General features: G+C 48.1%; 1 protein-coding gene across 1 annotated transcript in view; it reads left to right on the forward strand.

The window, feature by feature from the left end:
- Positions 1 to 2,600: 2,600 nt before the first annotated feature.
- LOC147700546 (uncharacterized) overlaps positions 2,601 to 26,646 on the forward strand; it is a 130,801-nt gene continuing 106,755 nt past the window's right edge. Inside the window, exons 1-5 of the mRNA XM_086929693.1 lie at positions 2,601 to 2,778; positions 7,535 to 7,661; positions 7,971 to 8,081; positions 14,486 to 14,599; positions 14,798 to 14,902. Coding sequence (XP_086785819.1) covers positions 2,737 to 2,778; positions 7,535 to 7,661; positions 7,971 to 8,081; positions 14,486 to 14,599; positions 14,798 to 14,902 — 499 coding nt within the window. The 5' untranslated portion in view covers positions 2,601 to 2,736. The remainder of the gene's footprint in view (positions 2,779 to 7,534; positions 7,662 to 7,970; positions 8,082 to 14,485; positions 14,600 to 14,797; positions 14,903 to 26,646) is intronic.

Raw genomic sequence — 26,646 nt, forward strand, 5'->3', positions numbered from 1 at the left:
ACCAGCAAATGGTCACCTGCAGTTGTCCAGCATAACCTTGGAAGGCCCAGAGAGTATACACAGAACACTATTACAAGAGGGGAAATGTGAAGGAAGCAGCCCTTGAAAGAGGGGAATGGGTGAGAGTCAAGCTGGCAGTGCTGAGAAGGAAAGGAGAAAGCAAGTACAGCCCGCCCATGCAAGTGGAAGAAGTATATGATAGAGCTGCGTTACTCAGTGACGGAAATGTGTGGTCCCAAGACCGCATGGCTAAAATTAACAAGATCCTACAATGGCCCATGGAGGAAGAGAAAGACCGACAAGATCAAGGACCGAGAGGCAGCGAAGAACGGATGAGTGAAAGAGGCGAAATCCAAGTGGAAGGAGAATTACACATAGAAGGAGAAAATCTACAAGTGCCGGGTGTGGAGGAAGCGCAGGCCGAGAAAAATGAACTGAGTCAGCAGAGGGACAGAATGGTGAGCCCTGCAGAAGATGGTGCTCGAGAGGCTTCCACACCGGTAAGACGTACACGTGCTGGAAGAGCGGTGATCAGGCCTGCTCATTTCAGAGACTTTGAACTGGGGAGATGTTAAACCTGTGGGCTCATAGCATTCTTTTGTATATGTATAAAAAGGGGAGATATGTAGTGTTGCACTCTAGTCCTTGCAGTTGCGTATGACGCGACACGCAAGGACTTGAGAGCAAAGGAGGTGCGCATGCGCGAGACGCGATGTGCGCATGTGTGAGCGACCGGAGCGCAAAGATAGTAAGACGTTCGGCGCTCTTCTTGCGATGTGTAATAGAATTGAATAAATAGATTTCCCGCGACCTACAGCGTTTGACTCCTCATTTATAGAGGTGAATACCACAACTTCACAGTAACGTTTGTTCTTGTGTTTGAGTGTCATCCATGTATTGCAGTATTATACCTCTACTTGTACTTTGTACGCTTTTGTACAGTGGCGGCTGGTGCATAGGGGCAAAGGGGATGTTGCCCCACTAGACTTTACAAGAGAGAGAGAGACACGAACACACGCAATGCAGCTGCCTCAAATTAAGTGCTCACTGCTGCCCCGTGCGGACCCGTCACCCGAAGGTACTTTCAACACTAATTGCTGCTGTTTTCATGTGTTTTGTTTTGTTTTTAGCTAGGAAGGGACGAGGACGATGTCACAGGGTTAAGAGAGACACCTCCTGCGCATGTGCTGGCTGGCTGGGGGGGAGGACTATTGCTCGCCCTCGAAGCACATGCGAGAGGAGTGATGTCATCCTGAAGGGCGTGGTAAGAGAAAGCGGAAAATGCCTGGTTTCACATGGGGCGCCTATGCTTCAGCCCATGCGACTTCAGCATTGCGCCACTGAAATGAATGGCAAGGGGCAGGACAGTAGGTGGCAACAACCTGAGCACTCCCTTGTACCAGACCCCGTGATTGGACAATAGGAGGTGTGGGAGAGGGCCTCGGATTGCGGAAGAGCCTGGTGACCATTGGCAAGCCCTGACTCAGGCGCCTCTCTTAAGGTCTGTGGAAAGGTGGCAGCTGGTGTCCTTAAGCGGCTAAGCGCACATGCTTTTAACATCGGAGGGTCTGACTCTGTTCAAGCAAACCGGGAGCGCGCAGCGGCTCATTCAGAGCACTCACCCCGGCCCTCACCCTACATGACTCGCTGCCCCCTTGGAATGTAGTCTACTCCCGGGTCGAACCACTTGGAAGTTGAACTCCAGGGAGCGGTGGACTGCCACTCTCAGCAGTCACAGCACAGCAGAAGACTACAGACGCTGGGATGCGAGTCGTATGACAACAGGTAAGTGGCAGGCAGTGCAATTATTAAAACATTTTCACTGTGGGTCTGCTGTTTGGGGAGGGCAGTTTGTCTGTTACATGGAGGGGGCTGCGCAGGGTGTCTGTTACATGGGAGGGAGGGACAGTTTGTCCCTTTTGCCTCATGTACCTTAGCGTTTGCTTTTGTAATTTGTGCACTTGTAATGTTCTCCTCATGTATCATTACTGTTCCTATTGTGAAGCGCTCTGACACCTTCGGGTAAAGTGCGCGTGGGACTGCCGTGGAGCTCAGTGTCTGCCACTTCCGCTCTGTAGCTTCCCGCTAATGTTCAAGGGCTCAGGGGCTCAGGGGCTCGGTGGCTCGGTGGGTGCGCATCATAGCAGTGGTCCTGTACTACGCATGCGCTCTGGAGCAAAGATTCAGCAACGTTCCTGGGAGCTGTTAGTTGCAGCTTGACGTCTCGGTCTGAGCATGCGTCTAAGAGTCTACTCCTCTCCCGCACATGCGCTGTGGAGAATAGGTGCAGCCTCCGGCCTGCATAGTAGAGCTCTTTGGGATCTATGGAGGCGACACGTCCCTCTTGCCCTGAGCATGCGCATCAGTACAGTGTTCACTTGCTGCACCTGCGCTTGGTCGCATGGGTTCAGCCTGCATTGGAAGCTGTGAAATACTGCATGACCATGCGCATTAACACCGTGTTCTCTTCATGCACATGCGCTTTGTCGCATGGGCTCGGCGTGCCGCGTAGAGCTTTCTCGGGAGCTGAGAACTACTGCTTGACATCTCGCCCTGAGCATGCGCATCTGCGCCGTGTCTCCCCACTGCGCATGCGCTTTGACGCATGGGTTCAGCCTCCATCCTGCAGAGCAGCAGGGCTGACCCGAGGACTGTGAGGTGCTGCTTGTGGGGCTTCACTGCGGCCCGGCCACCCCTCCTCGGTGGCAGCTCCATCCCCTGGCCCGCGGAGCTGCGATGGAGCTCAGGGAAGGGATGCCCCAGCAGGATGCAGGCAAGGTGGGCTGGGCTGGGCTGATGAGCAGTGCGTGTGTAATGATGTTTACTTGCACCCCCCACTCGCACCCGGCCCCTTTAATAACCCCCAGCCCCCTCCCCCCCACACACACCAGTGGAACAAAGAAAACATCAGACCCCAGTGACTCTGAGGAGTGAGCACCATGTGAACATGGGGTGAGGTACAGCTGCAGCTCCTGTCAATAAACAAACACAACATTCACCCCAGGAATGATCCTCCCCCGCCCTTGTTCCCAGGCTCTCTCCTTTCTAAAGTCACCTACTGCGAGTTCGCTTCATGTGCACCTCTGCTCAAAGGGACAGTCTCTGTGCTGGGCCCACCGCCCCTCTACACTCCTGTCACATGTTCTGCATTGGAGGAGAGTTCTGTTGATTCCGGCTTAGAGGCCTTTAAGAGATCGTTGCCCAGTGTGAATTAAACACTGTGTATAACAAATAACTTCTGTTTTATGCTTTTTTGAATATTTGTATGATCCCTCACATTGTACTGTCATTTTCTGGGACCACTGTCCTTACGTACTGCCTTACACCCTGGTCCCAGAGACTAGTTTTGGGTATACCCTTCTTAGGTAACCACCTCTGCACCAGCACAGCTCCACTATAGCGCCAGTGCAGCCCTACCTCAACAACAATTTACCACCAACGCAGCACCACTTCAGCATCAGCACAACACCCCTTCAGCACCATTTCAGCATCAGCACAACATCACCTTAGCATAGCACCAGGTCAGCATCACCGGAGCACAAGCGCAGCACCACCACCTCAGTATGACTCAGCACTACCTCAGTATGACTCAGCACCACTTCAGTATCACACAGCATCACCTGAGCACCACCACAGCGTCACATCAGCCCCAGCACAGCACCACCTCATCATCAGCGCAGCACCACCTCATCATCAGCACAGTTCCATCTCAGCATCAGCACTGCACCACCTCTGCATCATCGCACCACCACCAGCACATCTCCACCAACGCAGCCCCACCTCAGCAGCAATTCAGCACCAATGCAGTATCAACACAGCACCACCTCAGCATCAGCATCACCTCCGCGCAGTTCCAACTCAGCACCACCTAAACAACAGTGCAACAGCACCACCTCAGCATAACTGAGAACCACATCATTACTCAGCATCACCTCCGCATCATTGGGCACAACCTCAGTATCACTCTTCATCACCTGAGCATCAATTTCGCACCAGCACACCACCACCTCAGTCTCCCCTCGAAATCTTGCATCTGTTGATTCTCCCCAATTATCCGTCCGCTGCTCGTGTTGTAATTCAGGTACTATTTCCCAACTTCCTCCCACTCTCTCCCTCCCTTATATAAAAAAGCTATAGCAAACAAGCATTTAGGACAGGCAGGAAGAAATTGCAAACATTGCAAGGACAAAAAACTAGAAGACAGTTTTATGTTAATTATTTTTTTGGTTTTGCCGGCACAATCTTTTGTATTAAATATATCTTAAAAGGGGGCTTACATCCCGCCCCCTTGCTTTCTTTGCTTTCACCTCTAGAGCTGAACTCTTTACTCCCACACTGCAGTCTCGCCTCTAGTACTGCACTCTTTATTTTCACACTGCAGTCCCACGTCTAGTGCTGCACTCTTTACTCTCACACTGCAGTCCCACCTCTAGTGCTGCACACTCCACTATCAGACTTCAGTCCTGCTTCTAGTGCTGCACTCTTTACTCTCACCCTGCAGTCCCACCTCTAGTGCTGCACTCTTTACTCTCACACTGCAGTCCCACCTCTAGCTCTGCACTCTTTACTCTCACACTGCAGTCCCGCCTCTAGTACTGCACTCTTTACTCTCACACTGCAGTCCCACCTCTAGTGCTTCAATTTTTACTCTCACACAGCACTCCCACCTCTAGTGCTGCACTCTTTACTCTCACACTGCAGTCTAGTCTCTACTGCTGCACACTCCCCTATCTCACTGCAGTCCCGCCTCTAGTGCTGCACTCTTTACTCTCACACAGCAATCCCACCTCTAGTGCTGCACTCTTTTCTCACACTGCAGCTCCGCCTCTAGTGCTGCACTCTTTACTCTCACACAGCAATCCCACCTCTAGTGCTGCACTCTTTACTCTCACACTGCAGCTCCGCCTCTAGTGCTGCACTCTTTACTCTCACACTGCAGCTCCGCCTCTAGTGCTGCACTCTTTACTCTCATACTGCAGTCCCGCCTCTAGTGCTGCACTCTTTACTCTCACACAGCAATCCCACCTCTAGTGCTGCACTCTTTACTCTCACACTGCAGTCCCGCCTCTAGTGCTGTAATTTTTACACTCACACTGCAGTCCAGTCTCTAGTGCTGTAATTTTTACTCTCACACAGCAATGTAATGTAATGTAAATTGATGCTTGTATAGCACCTCTAGAGCTGCACACTCCCCATCACACTGCAGTCCCGCCTCTAGCGCTGCACTCTTTACTCTCACACAGCAGCTCTGCTTCTAGTGCTGCACTCTTTACTCTCACACTGCAGCTCCGCCTCTAGTGCTGCACTCTTTACTCTCACACTGCAGCTCCGCTTCTAGTGCTGCACTCTTTACTCTCACACTGCAGCTCCGCTTCTAGTGCTGCACTCTTTACTCTCACACTGCAGCTCCGCCTCTAGTGCTGCACTCTTTACTCTCACACTGCAGCTTCGCTTCTAGTGCTGCACTTTTTACTCTAAAGACTTATAAGGTCCCAAAGGCAAGACCTATTAGATATGCCAGTGCTTGTTATTTTTTATTTTCTGGACTGGCGTGCTTTTCCTTTCAGTCCCAACCAGAAAACAAGTATGTCATAGCGTCCACACTAAGGGGTTGATTACGATGCCATCCGGAAAGGCTTTGAACAGGATTCGGATTCGACGAATCTGATTTAGAACCTATGTTTCCATCTGAATCGGACACCTTTCGGGATGACTGATTATGATGCAAGGAAACCATTCGGGCTGTCCAAATGTGTTCCAAACGGCATTCGGACAAACCGTGTCAGTCAGAGTGCATTCATACAGGTCTATGGACACGTTTTCCGAAGGAGAGATTACGATGACCAATTCGGGCAGCCGTTCCGATTCGGTGTGCCCAACACGAAACAGCTGGTCCCTTTTCACTCTGAAGTCTCTATTTGGGGCACATGGGGTAAACCATGCACAGTGTGGCAGGCACCATGGGGTGCCAATGAAAATGAAGGGAGGCCTCCTCTATAATTAAATAGGGGACAAGGAGTCTAGTCTGGAGGAACAAAGAAAACGTCCCCACAGAAGATAAACTCAAAATGAAAAAGAACCCAAGTGTAGTTCACTTCTTGCTACCACTGACAGATATCGCTTAAATTATCTAGCATGTATACATAAGCATTGAAAGCAGATGTAAATCATAGAGAGTGTTTTTTTAAAAAAAATGTCATTTATTACAATTCAACATTAAAAACAAATATATGCAATAAATATGCCCAAACGTACAATTGTAAATGCTTTAAAAACAGTTGAAAATCACAATTTATTAAAACAATGCTGTTAAAATAAAGTTTTGATCACGAATATCACAGTTGTTCTTGTAGTCGACGCAGCGTTTCGGTGAATCGGTGATAACACCTTCTTCAGGACAAAACAATTCTGTGTGTTATTCAACACTCTCCTCACGGATTCAATTTCGAGGAGTACTTGGTCAGCTTCAGTCAGACCTCTGGTATTTTTGAATAAACCATTTCCATTCCCTTAGTATGTCAGGAAAAACAGCTTTGATGTAGTTACCGGAGGGGGGCCACCGAATTGTGAATATGAACACCCAAGAAGTGGGTCCAATAGTTTTACGTATGCCTGCCACTGGATGCTTTCAATTTCGTCCGCGGCGACAACCTGGTTTGTGGTTATGGTTAGTAATCAATCCAACCTTCAATTACTGGATCGGCCTCCCTGCTCCCCTCACGGTCTCTCGGCGTCTGGTATCCAAGACGATCTGCCTAGGGTTCTTTTTCATTTTGAGTTTATCTTCTGTGGGGACGTTTTCTTTGTTCCTCCAGGCACCATGGGGTGCCCATCACAGGGTTCATGGTTTTCCCCAACATTACATTTTTTCAATGGGAGCCTGTGTTCTCGTTCGGAACACAGGTTCCCATTGAAGTCAATGGGAATCCGACCAAATGATGTTGGGAAGCATTATAATCGATCAGTCGGACTTACAGAATCCGATTAGTTTTGAAATGATTCCGAAACCAATTCGGTCAAAAGAGTTTACTAACAAGATCGTAATCAGCCCCTAAGTGGGAAGGGTAGCCCAAGGAACCATCGACCGACAGCCTAATGTCCATGGGGCTGTCTGTTTAAGGTTTCTGCCAGTAGAAGCAGAAGGTTCACTTGACTCTAAATAGAGCAGGCAGGTGGACAGTCATTTAGGAGACTGTGTGAATGTCACCACGTTTGTGGCAGATTGCCCTGTCCGTCAAACTCTAAATAACCCCTAAGTTGCAGGAAGTAAGTCAATCTTAATACAGCTTGCGCAGCATGTGCCTGGTATTTCCTCTGGCCGGCACTTCCCATATTGTACACCGCACTTGGTGCAGTCAGTAGCCCCCCAGGATCAGTTGGTAGCTGTGAGCTAGTGCTTGACGTGGAGCAGGATGCTTTGCTAGCAGTATGCACGTACTAAGCTATTCTACCAGGCACTGTAGGACACCACTAATATCTCTTTTGTGTAGTGAATTTCATTTCTGAACCTGCACTGCTTCTCTTGTTTTCCTAGGCACTGGGTTCATTTACTGATTTTGCAGCCCGCTTCTCTAAGGAGGATTGGAAACTTTTGCATGAATGGCAGACGGAACTTTATGAGATTGTGATGAAAGAACTGCATCAAGCTGTCACGTCTTTGGGTAAATTCCATTGCTGTTTAATAATAGTGTAAGAAAGTTGCATTCTTAAAGGACCGCTCTTGAGTCCTATTCTGTTTTTGATTTGTTTGCTTGTGAAACTGCTAATGATTTAGGAGGGATGGTAAATTGTTCACTATCGATTTTGGAGTCTTTTGTATTTTATACATTTGTACACTTTTTTGTATTTCATTCAATATACAAGGAGCTTTGGTTTTTGTGCAAGTACACTTTGCTGTGTGTTAGCATAATAAGTACATGTGCTTGGTATTTAGTCATGTGTGCAGTTTTCATGTTCATTTTCTTTTCCAGGTCCTGTGATTTACACATCTGTGTTTTCCCTGCGACCTAAAGAAATTCAGGAACTCTTCCCAGTGGACTATCAGGAATCCAAGATACGAGGCAGTAATAATTGTTCCCCAAGTGAGTGAGGAGTCAACACATTGTTTAGCAAATATGGCATTGTTTAGTGTTATTTTGCACATGATCAATATACAGGGAGATTAACGTGCATAAACTCATCCTCAGGGACCACACACACCGATTGATCCTAGAAACAGAGATAATTTTTCTGGTAGACCGCAGGGCTCCTTGCGCTGGAAATACTTGGCGACTGAATCCTCACTAAGCAGCACATGATCCTACTGTACTGAAAACAAAGTCTGGGTCTGCCCCATTAAGGGACCAAGGCATTACCATCCTGAGAGATAAACACTCTGCACTGCCTCCTCATGCTCTGAACGCCGTCGGTCGCAGTCTGCGAACCCTGAACTACAGCTCTATCCATGAGCAGCACGTTCTCAGCCACACAAGCGTTATGCTTAGCCATGTTTTGAACACACTGCAATATATGCTTTACACACTCTGTTCATCCCCCCCCCCTTCACAGCCTCAGCCATGCTCTGTCCTCCTCACTTGTTCTCTGCCCACCCTCTAAAACGTACCCCTGACCTTCAATAGGTTATGGCCAGTCTCAGGCATAATCTGTCCACCTTCAGCTCTGCAATCTTTTCTCAGCCCTTCTGTCCCAGCCCCAGCTGTACTCCATCAAACATCACATATTACGTTATGTTGAAACTCATTTATAAAGCACACGTACACTAAAAGGTCTCTTGGTGCTGACCTAAAACACTATTTGGAAGCATTATTTTCAATTCCAGTTAAAACCCAAAGGCTTGTTTAAACAGCAAGGTCTTTAAGTGTTTTGCTGAAGGATAAAACCCACTCTTGCCGGATTATCCACAGCAGAGAGTTCCAAGTAGCAGGAGCTAACACTGCAAAACTCCAGCCTCCTGACCTGCATTTCTGAAATTTGGGGACAATCATTAAATTAGATTTGGCACATCTTAAATTACAGGAAGGGATACATCTGGTAATCTTGTTTGCCACAAATGTCAGAGCGTAGTTGGATACACTCATAAAACTATGCAGCAAAGTTTAAAATGAGCCAGTGCATGTTTTTCAGGATTGGTGAAACATGGGTGTACCTTAAGACACCAAAGATAAGATTGGCTGACTCGTTCTGTAGCACCTGCAGTGTGTGTAAAAGGCTATTGGACAGGTCGGCTTGGATCACATTGGCAAAGTCTAACCTGAATAAAATAGAAGTCATAGTCATTACTTTATATTCTTGCATAGGTGGGCTATTTTCCTTATAATTTTTAAAAGGAAAGTGCATTTAGACACCAGAGATCCATCCCACTCGAGTCTGCATTGTCAAGGTACTGTCAATCATCACCCCATAGTTCTTAACCACTGGTTAAAGTACAGACAGCCGGCCCAGATCCATAGGCCAGTAATGTTGATCTCATGCCTTCGTTTAATTTCTTAGCAAGACAAAGTCTGTTTTATCAGCATTTAATTTGAGTTGTGCTGTCTTTAAAAAAGGATTCAGTTAATTTCAGTGCACTGTCCTCAATCCCTGCATCCTTCACATGCTCGATCAATATCTTGTGATCGACCACGTCGAAGGCCGCGGAGAGATCCAGCAATACCAATGCTGCATCATTACCCTGATCTTCTTTCCACCTCAAGTCATCGATTACTGGTAGCAAAACCAATACGGTGTTATGTTAGGGACGGAAACCCGCCTGAGCAAGAAGCAAGAACTATGTATCATGTAAAAACTTGCATAATTCGGAAGCAACTTGGGCCTCCAATAGTTTTGCCAGGAAAGGAAGCAAAGATATTGGTCTATAGTTTTTGGGCTCCAATGGATCCAAACTATGCTTCCACAGATCTAGGATGGAAAGATCCTGAGATAGGAAAAGGATCATAGGGGAACATTTTACTTTATTGCTGTTTCTGACCTGTGCCTTTTGAAATTTTGAGGGGCCCAGAGAAAGAGGATTGAGTCTAGCAGTGATGTGCCTTCTGCTCCAAACATACCTATCAAGAGGAAAATGTAGGAAGTCTGAGCGCTCCCTGTAGTGGAGAAAGTAAGGTGCCTGACTGTGGAAAAAAGGGCCTGGAGCTCTGGGACTACAGCTTCTTTTGAAATCTGCATACATCCTTCACCTATAATCGAAGAGTAGAGAATATCTCTGCGCGGGGTCACCTCCCACAGCCAGAGAGCTCCAGTCCAGACCAAGAGAAGGGCGAATGGGATGCAGTCTTTGCCACTGGTGGCAGAACAAGGTGATTTCCTTCTTGCTTTTTTAATGTCAGTGAATTTGAGGCATACACAGGAGACCAGTTGTGTCCCTGGTTTTGGTGTTTATGTGATCAATGGACAGGGAGGCAGCACCAATAAATTACCAGGGCTCAGATTAATGCAAGTATTACATCCATCACTTTTTTGTATCCTTTCCTAAGTGAGACGAGTATGGCCTGACGTGGGTCTGATGCTCATTATATCACTAAAACCAAGTTATTCCCTACTGATGAGCCCGAATAAGGGTCAAAATGGTCTTGGGTTGATTGAGTTCCAGTTCAGGGAGGACCTTGCTTGGCAGTTCGGACTGAACTGTTCCCATTGGCGCATGGTCAAGACTGATTGAGTATGGCTGGGTCCAAACTGAGGTGGCACGGTGTGCAAAATAACGATGAACTGGGATCCGGCCAGTGGCTGAAATTAACTTGAGCGTTCCATCCATCTTTTTTTGTATTCTTTAGTGTTCTTGTGCTCCTTGTCTCTACGTTACCAGGCCCTATGATGCATGTACTGCGTACAGCCACTCGCCCTTGTTACCAGGCCCTTTGATGCATGTACTGTGTACGAATACTCACCCTTGTTACCAGGCCCTATGATGCATGTACTGCATTCGCCCACTCGCCCTTGTTACCAGGGTCTATAATGCATGTACTGCGTACGACCACTCACCCTTGTTAGTAGGGCTTTTGATGCATGTACTGCGTACGACCACTCACCCTTGTTAGTAGGGCTTTTGATGCATGTACTGCGTACGACCTCTCGCCCTTGTTACCCGGCCCTTTGATGCATGTACTGCATACGGGCACTCGCCCTTGTTACCAGGGCCTTTGTAGCATGTACTGCATACGGGCACTCGCCATTGTTACCAGGGCCTTTGTAGCATGTACTGCATACGGGCACTCGCCCTTGTTACCAGGGCCTTTGTTGCATGTACTGCGTTCGGCCACATACCCTTGTTACCAGGCCCTATGATACATGTACTGCGTACGACCTCTCGCCCTTGTTACCTGGCCCTTTGAGTCATGTACTGCATACGGGCACTCGCCCTTGTTACCAGGGCCTTTGTTGTATGTACTGCGTTCGGCCACTCGCCCTTGTTACCAGGCCCTATGATGCGTGTACTGCGTACGGCCACTCACCCTTGTTACCAGGCCCTATGATACATGTACTGCGTACGACCACTCACCCTTGTTACCAGGGCCTTTGATGCATGTACTGCATATGACCACTCGCCCTCTTTACAAGGCCCTTTGATGCGTGTACTGCGTACGGGCACTTGACTTTGTTACGAGGCCCTTTGTTGCATGTACTGCGTTCGGCCACTCGCCTTTGTTACCGTTACCAGGCCCTATGATGCATCTACTGCGTACGGCCACTCGCCCTTGTTACTAGGCCCTGTGATGCATGCACAGTGTACGGCCACTCACCCTTTTCACCAGGGCCTTTGTTGCATGTATGCGTTCACCAACTCGCCCTTGTTACCAGGGCCTTTATTGCATGTACTGCATACGCCACTTGCCCTTGTTACCAGGCCCTATGCTGCATGTATTGCGAACAGTCACTCACCCTTGTTACCAGGCCCTATGATGCATGTACTGCGTACGGCCACACACCCTTGTTAACAGGCCCTAAGATGCATGTACTGCGTACGGCCACTCACTCTTGTTACCAGGCCCTATGATGCATGTACTGCGTACTGCCACTCACCCTTCTTACCAGGCCCTATGATGCATGTACTGCGTACAGCCACTCACCCTTGTTACCAGGGCCTTTGTTGTATGTACTGCGTTCGGCCACTCGCCCTTGTTACCGGGCCCTATGATGCATGTACTGCGTACGGCCACTCGCCCTTGTTACCAGGCCCTATGATCCATGTACTGCGTACGCCACTCGCCCTTGTTACCAGGCCCTATGATGCATGTACTGCGTTCGGACACTCGCCCTTATTACCAGGGCCTTTGTTGCACGTACTGCATACGGCCACCCGCCCTTATTACCAGGCCCTATGATGCATGTATTGCGTACAGCCAGTCACCCTTGTTACCAGGGCTTTTATTGCATGTACTGCGTACGTCCACTAGCCCTTGTTACCAGGCCCTAAGATGCATGTACTGCGTACGGCCACTCACCCTTGTTACCAGAGCCTTTGTTGCCTGTACTGCATTGGCCACTCGCCCTTGTAACCATGTCCTATGATGCATGTACTGTGTACTGCCACTCACCCTTCTTACCAGGCCCTATGATGCATGTACTGCGTACAGCCACTCACCCTTGTTACCAGGGCCTTTGTTGTATGTACTGCGTTCGGCCACTCGCCCTTGTTACCGGGCCCTATGATGCATGTACTGCGTACGGCCACTCGCCCTTGTTACCAGGCCCTATGATCCATGTACTGCGTACGCCACTCGCCCTTGTTACCAGGCCCTATGATGCATGTACTGCGTTCGGACACTCGCCCTTATTACCAGGGCCTTTGTTGCACGTACTCTATACGGCCACCCACCCTTATTACCAGGCCCTATGATGCATGTATTGCGTACAGCCAGTCACCCTTGTTACCAGGGCCTTTGTTGCATGTACTGCGTACGTCCACTAGCCCTTGTTACCAGGCCCTAAGATGCATGTACTGCGTACGGCCACTCACCCTTGTTACCAGAGCCTTTGTTGCCTGTACTGCATTGGCCACTCGCCCTTGTAACCATGCCCTATGATGCATGTACTGTGTACTGCCAATCACCCTTGTTGCCAGGGCCTTTATAGCATGTACTGGGTTCGGCCACTCGCCCTTGTTACCATGGCCTTTGTTGCATGTACTGTGTTCAGCCACTCACTCTTCTTACCAGGCCCTATGATGCATGTACTGCGTACGGCCACTCACCCTTGTTACCAGGGCTTTTATTGCATGTACCGCGTTCGGTCACTCGCCCTAGTTACCTGGCCCTATGATGCATGTACTGCGTATGGGCACTCACCCTTGTTACCAGGGCCTTTGTTACATGTTCTGCGTATGACCACTCGCCCTCTTTACCAGGCCCTTTGATGATGCATGTACTGCGTATGGGCACTCACCCTTGTTACCAGGGCCTTTGTTACATGTATGCGTTCGGCCACTCGCCCTTGTTACCAGGGCCTTTGTTGCATGTACTGCATTCGGCCACCCGCCCTTGTTACCAGGGCCTTTGTTACATGTATGCGTTCGGCCACTCACCCCTCTTACCAGGGCCTTTGTTGCATGTACTGCATTCGGCCACCCGCCCTTGTTACCAGGGCCTTTGTTGCATGTTATAGGAAGGACCAGTAACACTTCTCGCCAAGACCACTGATGGAAGGTCTATGCGGGTCCACTGGCATGCAGGCATTGTGTGGGGCCAGTGACACTCTTTAGTGGGCCTCTTTGATTCATGCACTGAGTGGGGCGACTGACACTCTTTACTAGGGCCCTTTGATGCATGGACTATGTGGGGCCACCAACACCCTTTGGTGGGTCCCTTTGATGAATGAACTGTGTGGGGCCCCTGGCCCTCTTTAGTAGGGCCTCTGTGGGGCTGCGTACTCTTCAATGGGCATTGATGCTCCTTGCCAGGCCCATTGATGCATCTGTGTTCTGTGTCCACTACCACTTACTACTAGGCCCTTTGATTCATGCACCATGAGGGAACTCTGATGCTCATTATTATATCCATTGATGCATGTATGATGTGGAACCTTTGACTGTTAGCTCAAGCCACCAGTGCATGTACTGCGTGGGAGCTCTGATGGTTGTTCTTCTTTTTAGTTGTGCGGCAGACAGCTTTGCCTGTCTTGGGGCTACCGGTCAGCCACCTCAACCATTCATTATTGAGTGATTTCCCATTTTGATGAACCCACATTAAAAGTACTTTGCTGTCCTTCATAAAATGGCTTATTGTCACTCCATGGGCATACATTGGTACATTGGGCGAGTGATTCGGCCAACGAATTGCTTCTATTGCAGTGCATGGACAATGACTTGCTCAGTAATGGAGGGCTGGCTTGAGGTGTTACCCATGAGGCAGAATACTTGGCATCTACACCAGTGGCACAACGTGAGATCTTTCCATCAGGCTGGGTAATTGTTGGCATTTCTCTTTGATGTTTCTATTTCTATACTGATATAATAGCCCCAGGAACACCAATATTTCCTTTTTTTGACCAGGTTGTGCGATCGCCGGAACTGACGCATTATTGAGGAAGAAGAGGATGCCAACCTTGGATATGAAGGAAGTCCAGGACACCAATCAGTGGGAAAGCCAATATTGGCCCAACTCAGGTCAGGATGAATTGGTTCTAAATGTTTACCATTCTAAGTATGTTAAAACACCTTAAGTATTTATGTGCCATAAATGCTGTATCCTTTAACTATTCCGAAATCTGTACACGTCAGATGCCTTTTATTCTTATATTATTGATTTTTATTTTTTTGAACGTACAAGATAGTTGAAGATTCAACAATTATTTTCCTCTTCAGGATTTCCAATGCAGGAATCTGACATTGCTTTGAGGAAGGAGCGAGAGTTATGTTCCAGTTTGAAGGATCCTCAAGCTACAGACGTAAGAAATAGCCACAGTTCAGGTAAGTGGTGCTTTGGTAGTTTTATTTTGTATTTTGTTTATGTGCAGTTTTTAACGTTGAAACCCCAAACCTCAAAATACATTCCTAAGAGATTTTACATATTGTGTCTCGTTAAGGCTTATCTTCATTCCCGCCTGCAATGAAACTATATGTTACATTGCATGAACAGTATTCTGCAGCCATAAATTCTCACCTTTTTAAGAAACCTTGGGCCAGATGTCTGATCATTCCATTTTGCGGGTCGCGAATTTGCGACTCGCAAAATGGAATGTATTAATGTGTCTCAGACACATTACCGATTCCCAATAGGGTCACAAATGACCTGCCTCATCAATATCCATGAGACAGGTCGCAATTTGCGACCCATTGGGAATGGGCTACAGACACCAAGATGGTGGTCTGCTGGAGACAGCAGACCACCGTCTGTGTTTGCTTTTTAAATAAAGCAACTTTTTTTCTTTCAAATGCGAGGAAAATGGAAGGAAAATGGGATGCGTTTAAAAGAAAAAAAATGTTTTCTTTTCATTTTTCAGGGCAGGCAGTGGTACGTGGGACTCCTGCCTGCTCTGAAAAAACGTTGGCACCTCCATTCACAAAGGGTAATGGGTCTCTTGGGGACCTCTTCCCATTTGTGAATGGCTTACCACCAACTTGAAACTGGTGGTAACTGCGATTATTTTGTGACCACATTTGCAATCGCAAAACAGTTATGCATCCCCCTAGTGACTCACTGTTAGGAAGGGGCGCCCTTAGCAAGCACCTTCCAAATAGTGACTTGCAAACCCTATTTTGCTACTCGTTAATAGGTTACAGGCTTACAAAATAGCGTTTATACGTGCTACAACCCTTTTTAGCGGTCACAAACGGCCGATTTCCCGTTTGCGACCTCTAAAAACTGTCGTACATCTGGACCCTTATCCCTTGCATCTGTGTTACTCTGTTTTCCAGGAATGAAGACCTACTAAGTCATATCCTCAAGCCTGGGTAATAGGTTTTTACTTGCACAACCATAACATTGCCACCTGTCCTGTGTTCAGCCTCATGCTGGAAAGGGAAAGCTGCCCGATTGGTATACAGCTGTGTTCACCTTGCCCTGAGTGCCCGACTGCGTGTATCTTGATTTTTGATTTTTGTCCCTAGCTTCATACTAATGTCATATGTGTGTAGAGGCCTAGTGGCGTGCCATGGAAGGATTGTGTGAAAAAAAGTTACAATTTTAGAGAGAGTAAATCTGGTTGGGGAGAAGAAGTCAAACACAGAGAATAGGGACCCGGAATTGGTGGTTGTGACGAATAGAGGTCAGAAGATGAAGGCCCTTGGATGTTGCAAAAACTTTAAAGAAAATAATAAGTCAAAGAAGAGAAACACAAGGAGAAATACGAGGAACAAAACAATTGTTAGGAGAACGCCAAACATGGTGAGCAAGCTGAGCATATGCAAACTACACAACTAAGGTGCTGGAAGGTAATACTGATACCTGACTGCTTACATTGTCATGGATGGATACCTCAGGCCCTTCTGGATATTATCAGGGTGGTGTCCCAGGCTTAGAGGGGGCAGGATGGACCCATGGGTGAACCCCCTCTGGACTGATGGATAGCTTAACCAGGTATCAAAGCTGGAGGGCTTCAAATGCTGGGACAGAACAGGTGTGTCGCAGCTGGGTGACATGTTGAAGGGTGACCACATGAAATCCTTTCCTACCCTTCAAACTGAATTCTCTCTCTACAAATCACAATTCTACCACTCCCTACAGCTCTGATGCGCCCTAGCAGGCTACTGAGAGGCCCTTACTGCGCCGCTGGACTACAACCCCTTAGGGTCATGAATACTCTTGGGCACCACTAGGTATCTCACAGGTGTACAGATCCCTAGTCAGCCAGCCACTGACCTTGTAGCTTATCAAATCTGAAAGTGCGATGGTGGGGCTGGTTGGGCACCCTTGAGGATGCAGATTGGAGAGAAGCATGTATGGCACCACCTTCTCTGGCAATTCCAGCTTGAGTACGGTTCTTCCAACTGAATTACTTACACTGTACATACTTCACACCTAGACGTCTGTTGAAGGCAAAAAGACTTAAAATCCGCCATGCTGGCGTGGGGATGTTCTATTATCCAGCGATGCTGGCTCACCATATTCCAAACGCTTTCGAAATTGAGATCAGATTGAGGTCTTACACAAAGTCACCTTGCTAGGAATACTAGATGATCTGGGAGGCCCCAGGGGTGAACAAATCCTGGTGGGGCTGAGAATGTTATTAGCGAAAAGAGACATTAAGAAACATTGAAAGAAGCCCGGGCGCCCTCCCCACAGAGAGAATGGAGGGCGGGTTTGGACCAGTGTGCAAAGCTGGAAGAAACAATTTACATAGCACAAGGATGCCCCACAAGCATGGCACGATTTGGGGGAAAATGGTGGTCCTACTATAGACTTGTCAGCGAAGGTGATAAATGTGGGTGGAGAGAAGTAACTGTGCAAAGGGATTCACATGGTTGTCTGTAGAGGGTTCCAAGCAAGGACCGGCAGTGTTTGTGCATTACTTTATTTTCATTAAAAAACCCAATAAAATGGTCTTATCAAAAACCAATTTTCATGTATACAGTCCTTGTGCTTATTGGCTAACTGTCTCTGATCTGGAAGACCCACATCCTGTATGTCAGCCCCAGCCACCACTGATCGGTCCTCCACAATGTCTACATCTCTAGCATTTGTCTGTCTTTCTGTGAACTGGTTGTTATTTTATACGTTTTGTCTGACCCTCAAGTGTCATTTTTATGAGTCAGGGCAGTACTCTTCTGCCTCCCCCCCCCCCCACCCCTCAGCAGACACTTCCCCTCTTGCTGACTTGCTTGTTTATTGGGAAATCTTTTATGAAATTTTCTGATTATTTGGGGGGCTCTCGTGACATGTCCGAGGTGTCCTAACCGTTCCAGACTATTCGATATTTCAAAAGACCCTTTCAAATTTGAGAGTCCTGGATTGCCTCTACTTTCAATTCTTGGTGACCTTGTGCTGTAGCAACTGGAGGAGGCCAGGATTTGTAATTCCCCTGAGAATGTTTTATTCTGGAGATCTAGACTGGAGTAATCATCCAAGATCTGCCAACTGAAGTGTGACTGCTGAGAGTCCTTCTAGTTTGACTATTGGAAAAGGACTTATAAAACATGGATCAAACTTACAATGTGACCTGGTGATCACTAGATCCTTTCATGTATTCTAGTGCAGGTTCTCTCTTCCTGTCTGCAAATTTCTTATAGGATGCCTTATCCGTTGAAAGATTTCAGACTGTCGACTGATGTGTTAATGAGAGTGATTGTAGTAAGGCCTCTACAGATGGTAGATTATCCACTGAAAAAGTGGACGACCATATTCGATGATGGAATGTCTATGCACAGTAGAACAGAGAAAACCCAAGGGAGTTATGCAAGGAATTGTATGCAAACTCTGCCAATGGTATGCATAACATATGGCGCTATAGAGACATGTGACTACGTCTTGCCTGTCCGTGTGTGAGGATTGTCTGCAGAAGGAGGGATTTTATAGGTTCATCATGTACCCTGTACCAGGTCTGACAAAACTTGCAGGTAAGAGCAGCGTACAGGAGGAAGAATCGCGGTGGTATACCATAATTTTCCAACAAATCTTCAAAGTGGCGAAGCAGCTTATCAGTAAAGAGGTCCCCCTTGTACAGAGGCTCGCCTCAGTCCATCCTCCAACATCACATGTTAAGCGAAGAGGCACACAGCACGGTAATGCCCAGAGTGGGAGTTTAGATGTGTAAAGAGCCTGTTTCTTATGTAAGATTGTGTAGGTACTCCAGCATGATTTTGCCACCTGCATGAGAATTTTCATTCTCCCTTAGATATCACCGCGCTGAAACCCGGCAGCCACCCCAGGGCTTCTGTTGGAGAAGATCCTGCAAATCAGTGACTCAGTTCCAGTGAACCCTCCCCACTCAACCAATATGTTGGCCAGTGCAGCTGAAACGCTGCATGGTAATGCTCATAGTTCGGGGCTCCCAGGTCGCCCTCTGAGAGGGGCGTACATTTAGGATTCGCACCCTGTGTCTCCCAGAGCACCAGATCAATGTTATTAGTAATGTGCAAAGCCCTCTCAAAAACCCTTTAGATAGTATGGGTGGGATGGCAGTCAAAAGTATAGCAGCCCTAGGAGTATGAGCATCTTAGAGATAGCAATGCGCCCGTAGGAGAGAATGGTAGGTCCAGAGCGGTACAGAAGTTCTTATGGCGGTTAGTGCCTTCCCTATATTGCAATCTATCAGGTTTTAATTGGTGTGATACACATGGATCCCCAAGTAATTAATGTTGTAATAGCTCCAAGGGAAGGGAGTACAGGGTAGAAGCAACCGTTTCATGCTGGACATCGCTGTCAAGGGCCATAGGAAGGATTTCTCCAAATTCACCCTGTGGTCCGAGGCCATGCTAAATTGTTAGAGGAGGTATTTTAAGCTTTGTATATTACTTCCCTACTTTCTGAGGTAAATCAAGTTGTTGTCCGCATAGAGGGAGATCAGGTGCCCCCGACCATGTATCTGAATCCCCTAATCCAGGCCTTAGTGTGCAGAGCGCAATCGCCAGAGTCTCCATGGTGAGAGCAAAAATAATTGGTGATAATGGGCAACCCTGTCTCGTACCCCTTTCTATTTGTATTGGTCTCAGATATGGTCCTGCCTGTTTTCAGCCTGGCTGTCAGACTATTATATAAAAATCGCCTCCTAGGTGTTACCTATGTCTCTGGTTGGGGCACATAGTGCTGAAATGGGGTTTCTGGGGGATTTTGTTTGAACAAGCCAGATGGGGAATCTCCCCCGCCTTATGCCCTTTTGCATGTTGGTAGGCCATATATTCGCTATACTCTAAAGAGCCTACTTTAACTAGGGTTGCCCTATAAGCAAGCTTTACTTGTGCTAGCGAGGGTGCGGTGGTCGGTCAGTAGGCACTTGTATTTCGCAAACACTTATTTCTGCCTCAAGTTGCTGCAAGTCTTTGCGGAGCAGAAGCTTATGACCGTAGACTGTTTTAATAGGTAGGCCTCTGAGGACTAACTTAAAGGTGTCCCACTCAATCAAGACCTCAGCAGCAGTCCTCTCATTGTCTTTGAAGTATTGTTCCAGCTGCTCTGCAAGGGTGGCGCAGGGCCTCCGCAGGAAGGCGCCACGTTGGGATGCGCGGTCACCCTCCGAGCGGGTTATGATCAAATGAAGTATGTCCCAAGTACTCGGCCCCTGAGACTTGGGATATTGCCTCTACACTGCAGTAGAAGAAGTTGATTCTGGTATTTAGATCATGTAAGCCTGAGAAGTATGAGTCTTCCCTTGAATTCTGGTGGAGGAGGCTCCAAACATCTGCTACCTATTTGGGGGCTGTCCATCATTGTAGGTGCTTTGTTAGTGTTATGGATTGTGCGCCAGGCACCTGTTGGTAAGAGAAGTTGCGGACACAGTTTTAATCGCCTCCCTAAATACAAGGTGCAAGAGCAATATTTAATAGCGTAGGTGTAAGCGTATCAAGTAACGCTGCTTGATTTGAGTTAGGCACATAGAGTGATATCAGTGATAGTTAGAGCCCATCTAACAGATCCTCCACCACCACATATCTGCCCTCAGAGTCAAACCCCAAATGCTGTATGGAAAATAGTACCCAGGGACCACTCATATCAAGGCACCCCTGGCATATCTTGAGTAGATCGTCCCCACAATCATGCCCCTCCTCCTCCTCCATAGTTGCTGTAGGTAATACTAGGAAAGATGTGTCTCATGGAGACACGCTATGTGTATGCCACAGTGCCTCAAATACTGGTAGACTCTGTATCTCTGGACATGTCTAGCCATACCCAGAAATTTAAAGTCAGGAGGAGGTAATGTATCTTGAGTTTTTGTCTATCATAGTGGATACAATGGTATTCTTTTCCCTGTATGAACCCAATCCACAACCCCTAGGTGAGTGCCCCACCCCCCATGTAACACAACCACAGCTGCCAACATCATACTCAGAAAACCCAAGAACATTTGCAATACAATAACAACACCCCAACTCACCTTCCCAGGTAGTGCATATACGGGCGCTCACCCATAAGCACTGCAGTGCTCATAATTGTGGTCTGTCAGCGAGTGGAGAACAATGAGAGGCGAGCCTTATAGTCCCTGCTTGATGGAAAAAATCTGAGGCCAGGTGGAAAACGCAGTCAGCCCACTGTATGACATCGAAGTCGCTGTTTTGCGTAGCATAGGAGGGTCTGGATGTGGTCACCTATGGTAGTAATCCTTTTAGGGCCAATGTGTACTTGATGGTTGTCCCCTGGTCTGTCAGCGAGTAGAGAACAATGAGATGCGAGCCTTATAGTCCCTGCTTGATGGAAAAAATCTGAGGCCAGGTGGAAAACGCAGTCAGCCCACTGTATGACATCGAAGTCGCTGTTTTGCGTAGCATAGGAGGGTCTGGATGTGGTCACCTATGGTAGTAATCCTTTTAGGGCCAATGTGTACTTGATGGTTGTCCCCAACACACTCCAGGTTGCATGATTGGCTCCGGTCTCAGGCAAGCCATATCACTCCTTCTGCTGTTATGAGCATACGGTCTACCCCCCTCCCCAGTGGAATGTCTGCCAGTGCAAGGTTGACATGTGAGGAAACGCACTCTCCACTATGTGGTGCACCGGGTGGAGATGAGGGATACGCATTGTGCTGCTCAACCACAGCAACTACCTGTACCCTTTCCTTGGCTGCTTGCCCCTTTGTTGAGCCTGTCCTCATATTCTTACTGCGGGTGCCCTCTTCTGCGCACTGACCAACTGCTTGTATCTCTCTGGTGCCTGGAGATGGAAACGAGACCCCATCATGCAGTCAGGCCCAGGCCTCCCCAGGGGATGATCAGAAGATGGTTTTACTGTTGTGTATGATCTTAAGTGGGGCTGTGAAGTACAGACCGTACTTTAGGTCTCTCAGATGCCTTTTGACTTCCAAAAGGAAGCCCACCTTTTCTGCACTTCGTCATTGTAGTCATAGAATATGTTGGCACTGTGGTGCTCCATGAGCCAGGGATCCATAGCCTGTGCCACTTGCAGGATTTGGTCCCATGCACAGTAGTTAAATATGCTGGCAACCTGCAGTCTGTGGGAGGGCACCTTGCGGAGGGAGCCTGCGGGCCACTTCTACTAAGTAGAAAATTGAGACTCTGACTCCCCAACACAGTCTGACCAGCCATTCCTCCGTGCTGCGGTCCTCAGCAATCTCTGGGAGACCTACAATCCTAACATTCTTGGAGCATGAATTGCCCACAGAATTGTTTACCTTTTTCCTAAGGAATGTCCCTTCTCCTGGGGTACCCTAATGAAGGAGTCCGCAGCTGTGGCTTTTAGGGCTGCCAACATAGATTCCCTGTTGTCCATATGGTCCTTTGGCTTTCTATGATCATCATTGTGAAGTAGGCCCATGTCGACTTCCAGGGCGTCTATCTTGGGTTCCAATGTTGACTTGATGTCTAGCATAACCTTCGGGATTTCATCAAATTTCCTGGATTGCTCTGATAGCTTGTGTTCTAGCCCTGTGTTGAGGTGCAGGAGAGTCCCCCATCTGCCTCCACCTGCCCCCCGCTCAGCCTTTGTAGCTGTGGACATGTTGTATCTGGGATGCACCATGAGGAGGAGCACATGTCCAGACACTACCACCGTATAGAATTGCTGGACACCTATCTCACAGCACAGACACAGACATGACCAGGTTACCGCATCCCGCCCCGGCATTATGCCTGTTACTTGAGAATCTCTGATACTATTATATTGACTGACGACGCTGATTGATCCTATCCAACTGACACTCGCACTGAGGAAGCCCCAGGCCGGATGGCCATGTAAGGGGGCGAAACACGTGTTGGCTGTTTTTCTTTCACCTACTCTTATGAATAGAGTACAAAAACATCTACTATCACCCAATAAAAAAACCATTGCAGAATTGGAATTCTTTGCAGAATATCTTGGAAATAACACATCTTGCCCAGACAAACCTGAAAAAATCCTACTTACCCTAGGGGGCTAGGGGTCACTCCCCCTGTCAAGGGCAAGAATCAAGAAGAAAAGGAATTCACGCTCATTTTCTGTTGAGTAAGAGATTGGGACCTCTTTTCCCCTCACTTCTAAAAACTATCACACAGCACAGGTCTGATGTTGTAGCACCACCTAGCCACCCAATTATGGGTAGTATGAGTGAGCTCTGTACACTTCTAAGGCCCCACGGAGAGAAGTTTTGAGAGCAGCATGGGGCTTACAGTTCTTAGTTACAGCCAAGGGATGGATGTGTGGATGAGGAGTGGGAGCTCCTTGCTCTTAGCAATTAGTCCTTCCTCCCAAAGGAGTGCCCCTCATCTGCTCTGTAGGAGTGCTTTTCTCTTGGGGGACGCCCCTCCGGGTAGTACAACGTGGCGGGTAAATTGTCTCCAGGTTGCCTAACACCAGCAGATGGAGCTGCAACAGGTCTCACTGCCCCTCGAGCCTCTGCCCCAGATGCTGCCTCTGTCTTCTGGAGATGGCGGGCCAGCTGAGTTTGCCGCACCTCACCCTGCAGGGCATACCCCCCCCACTCCCAGGATATGTGGCAATCAAGATCGTAGTTCGACCATCATCGTCAGGCCTTGTTGCCTCCCAGCCCACAAATCAGGCAGCTTGCCTAGTCGATCACATGTTGTGCTGCTCCTCTGTCTCAAAGCTGCTACCACGTCTCCCCAGGGAGAGCGGGGAGTCTGCCTCACCCAAGATGCCTTGCTGTACGCTTATTGGAGGAGGTCTGCCCAGGGCATACCATGAGGAAAATTCAGGCCACGGCTCACCTGACCGCACTAGGCCGCACCGGAGGTTGGTGTGTTGACCTGGCAGCAGGCACTCTCAGGTGCCCCATTCTTTAGCAAAGCAGCCAGTAGACGAGGACGCCACCTTTGCATTCGGGCAGCAGGGTGTGAGAATCTGTTCAGGATGCTGTATGGTGTGTCGAGATAACAGAGCGCAGATCAGGGCGACCGCCCTGGACGGCATCTTGGCACATGCCTGGTTGCTAACAGCTCACTGTCATAGATGGTATAGTTTCGCTCCAGAACAGTTGCATGATTTTAAAAACAAGTTTCACATCATTGTCTCAAACTAGGAACCTCTGCAACCTTTCCTGGGGGATCACGTCTGTTTTCAAATCCATCTCATCCAGGACTTTCTCAAACATTTAGAATTTTAATGATTTCTTTGTATCTCAGTCAACTCACTTTTCTCACTCAAAGCCAAAACATGTGCCACCTTTCCAGGCAATAAAACCAAATCCAGTGCCCATTGTGCGTCACACCACATGTATCCAAACTTCTCACTAAATAGATTTCCCCCCCATACTCCAACTCCTGAAAGCAATGTTGTCCCAAAAGAAAACTAGCAGCTTGATTCTAGAACGAGCATACGTTCCCGGAGACAAATTTGAGTTTAGCAATCCATAGTTCCTTCGATTATTCCATAGATAATGTTTTATAGGAGAATGTAATAAAGACATTCTGAAGCTACAGAGGATCCAAACGCAAGCGACCCAGCCCCGAAGGAGCTCCACTGGCTGCTATTAATAATAATTATAAATCAACAATAAACAAAGCATGGTGCAATCTAAAAAACAAAGTGCAATTCCTGAGGACAATAGAAAATAAAAATGCAAGAACTGAGTACAGTTGGGTCAAAAGATACATCAATTATATCATTAATCCATGCAACAAAATCCTTAAGGTGATTCACTGTCAACAGTATCAAAAAACGCATCATTGAATAGGGTGCAGAAAAAAACCTCTACTTTCGTTCCTGGGGCACCATAAGGCAACCTCTTCTTTTGTATATTGCCCTTTCCGCTTGCATGCACCAGTCCATGTCTGATTCCCAATCGCATGTCTGAGTGCAACCCCACCCTTCCAGGTTCTAGCAATATTGCGTTTGGCAATCATACAACCCAGCGTGACCCAGAGACATTCAAGCATGGGTAGGCCAGTGGCCTCCCAGACATTTAAAAGACAAAGACATGGGGATACATCAATCATTTACGGCAACGCCCTCTACGCCGGTACCACCGCCAAGCTCCAGAAGAGACTCCAGCGGATCCAGAACGCCTCTGCCAGACTCATCCTCGACATCCCACGAACCAGCCACATCTCCGGACATCTGAGAGACCTCCACTGGCTCCCCGTCAACAAAAGAATCACCTTCCGCCTCCTCACCCACGCACACAAAGCCCTACACGACCAAGGCCCGAGCTACCTCAACAGCCGAATCAACTTCTACGCTCCCAAACGCCACCTCCGATCAGCCAACCACGCCCTCGCCGCCGTCCCCCGCATCCGAAGAGCGACTACTGGAGGAAGGTCCTTTTCCTACCTGGCCGCCAAGACCTGGAACTCCCTCCCGACCGACCTGCGCCTGACCCAAGACCACCTCTCCTTCAGGAAGAAGCTGAAGACCTGGCTGTTCGAGCAGTAGCGGCACCCCCCATCCCCCAGCGCCTTGAGACCCCACGGGTATGTAGTGCGCTCTATAAATGTCATTGATTGATTGATTGATTGATTTTATGACATATACGGGACATGGCCGAAACAACGCTCCCCCAGTATGTCTGAAGGCCAAAGCAATCCCACAATTGGTGTAAGAAAGTTCCCACCTGCCCACAGCCGCGGAGACAAATCAGAGAGGATTAAAGACCCATCTTGGCCAGAGCCGAACTGGTATAGTACGCTCTATGTATTAGTTTAATCTGTATCAATTTAAAACAAGAACGGATAGCCACCTCCTGAGGTGATGTCAGGGCCTCCCTCCACTCTTTGTCACCAAGCTCTCCCACCTCCTCATTCCATTTTGACCATAATTTACACAGGGATTCAGGCATATTATTAAGAATCTTACGGTACGTCAGGAAAATCGCTTGTTCTGGGAGGTAATCATCCAACAATCTGACCTCCAACGGGGAGGAAACAGGCAGGTCAGAGCCTTTAGAGAGTGCTTTTTGCAATGCACTATGCACCTGGAGGTATTGGAAAGTTCCCCTGCTTGAAGATGTATTGCCGTTGTAAGTCACCAAACAGGACAACGCCCCCCCCTTGTCCAGAGATCACCCACTGTCGAAAGGCCAATTAAATCCCATTTGTCAAACCCTGGGTACCGTGAGAGCATGCCTAGCTGACTGGACTCAAGCAACGGGGTGGCCGGAGTAATCCTACCCCTCCAACCCAATGCAGCAGTTGCCGCGAGCCACAAAGAAACCGTAGTGGAGGTTGGAGTATATTTAGGTATGTATTTGTTCGAGGTAGATGAACTGTAAATCACATTCTTTTGCATAGATTGCCATCTGGTAGGGCGATTCTGGGTGTACCATTATTCCATAATAGGGAGCATACCTCGAAATCAATAGAGAGAAAATATTGAGGTGAAACCCGAAAGGGTGTTGTTGGTCCTGGGGTCACCAAGACGGAGGTTAAGAGTCTGGGAGTATGGTTGGAGACAGATCTCTCCTTCAGAACACAGGCAAGAAAAACGGCCGGCATCTGCTATGGCCTACTTAGATCATGCAGAAAGGTGCTCCCCCTACTCCCATTCCAGTCCCGACTTCTGCTGATCCAAGGCCTAATTTTATCCAGGCTGGACTACAGCAACGCCATTTACCTGGGAGCACCGGAATCCACTCTCCAAACATTGCAAAAAACCCAGAATGCCGCAGCCTGACTAC

Source organism: Lissotriton vulgaris, chromosome 7 (assembly GCF_964263255.1).
Source record: "Lissotriton vulgaris chromosome 7, aLisVul1.2, whole genome shotgun sequence".
Lineage (NCBI taxonomy): Eukaryota > Metazoa > Chordata > Amphibia > Caudata > Salamandridae > Lissotriton > Lissotriton vulgaris.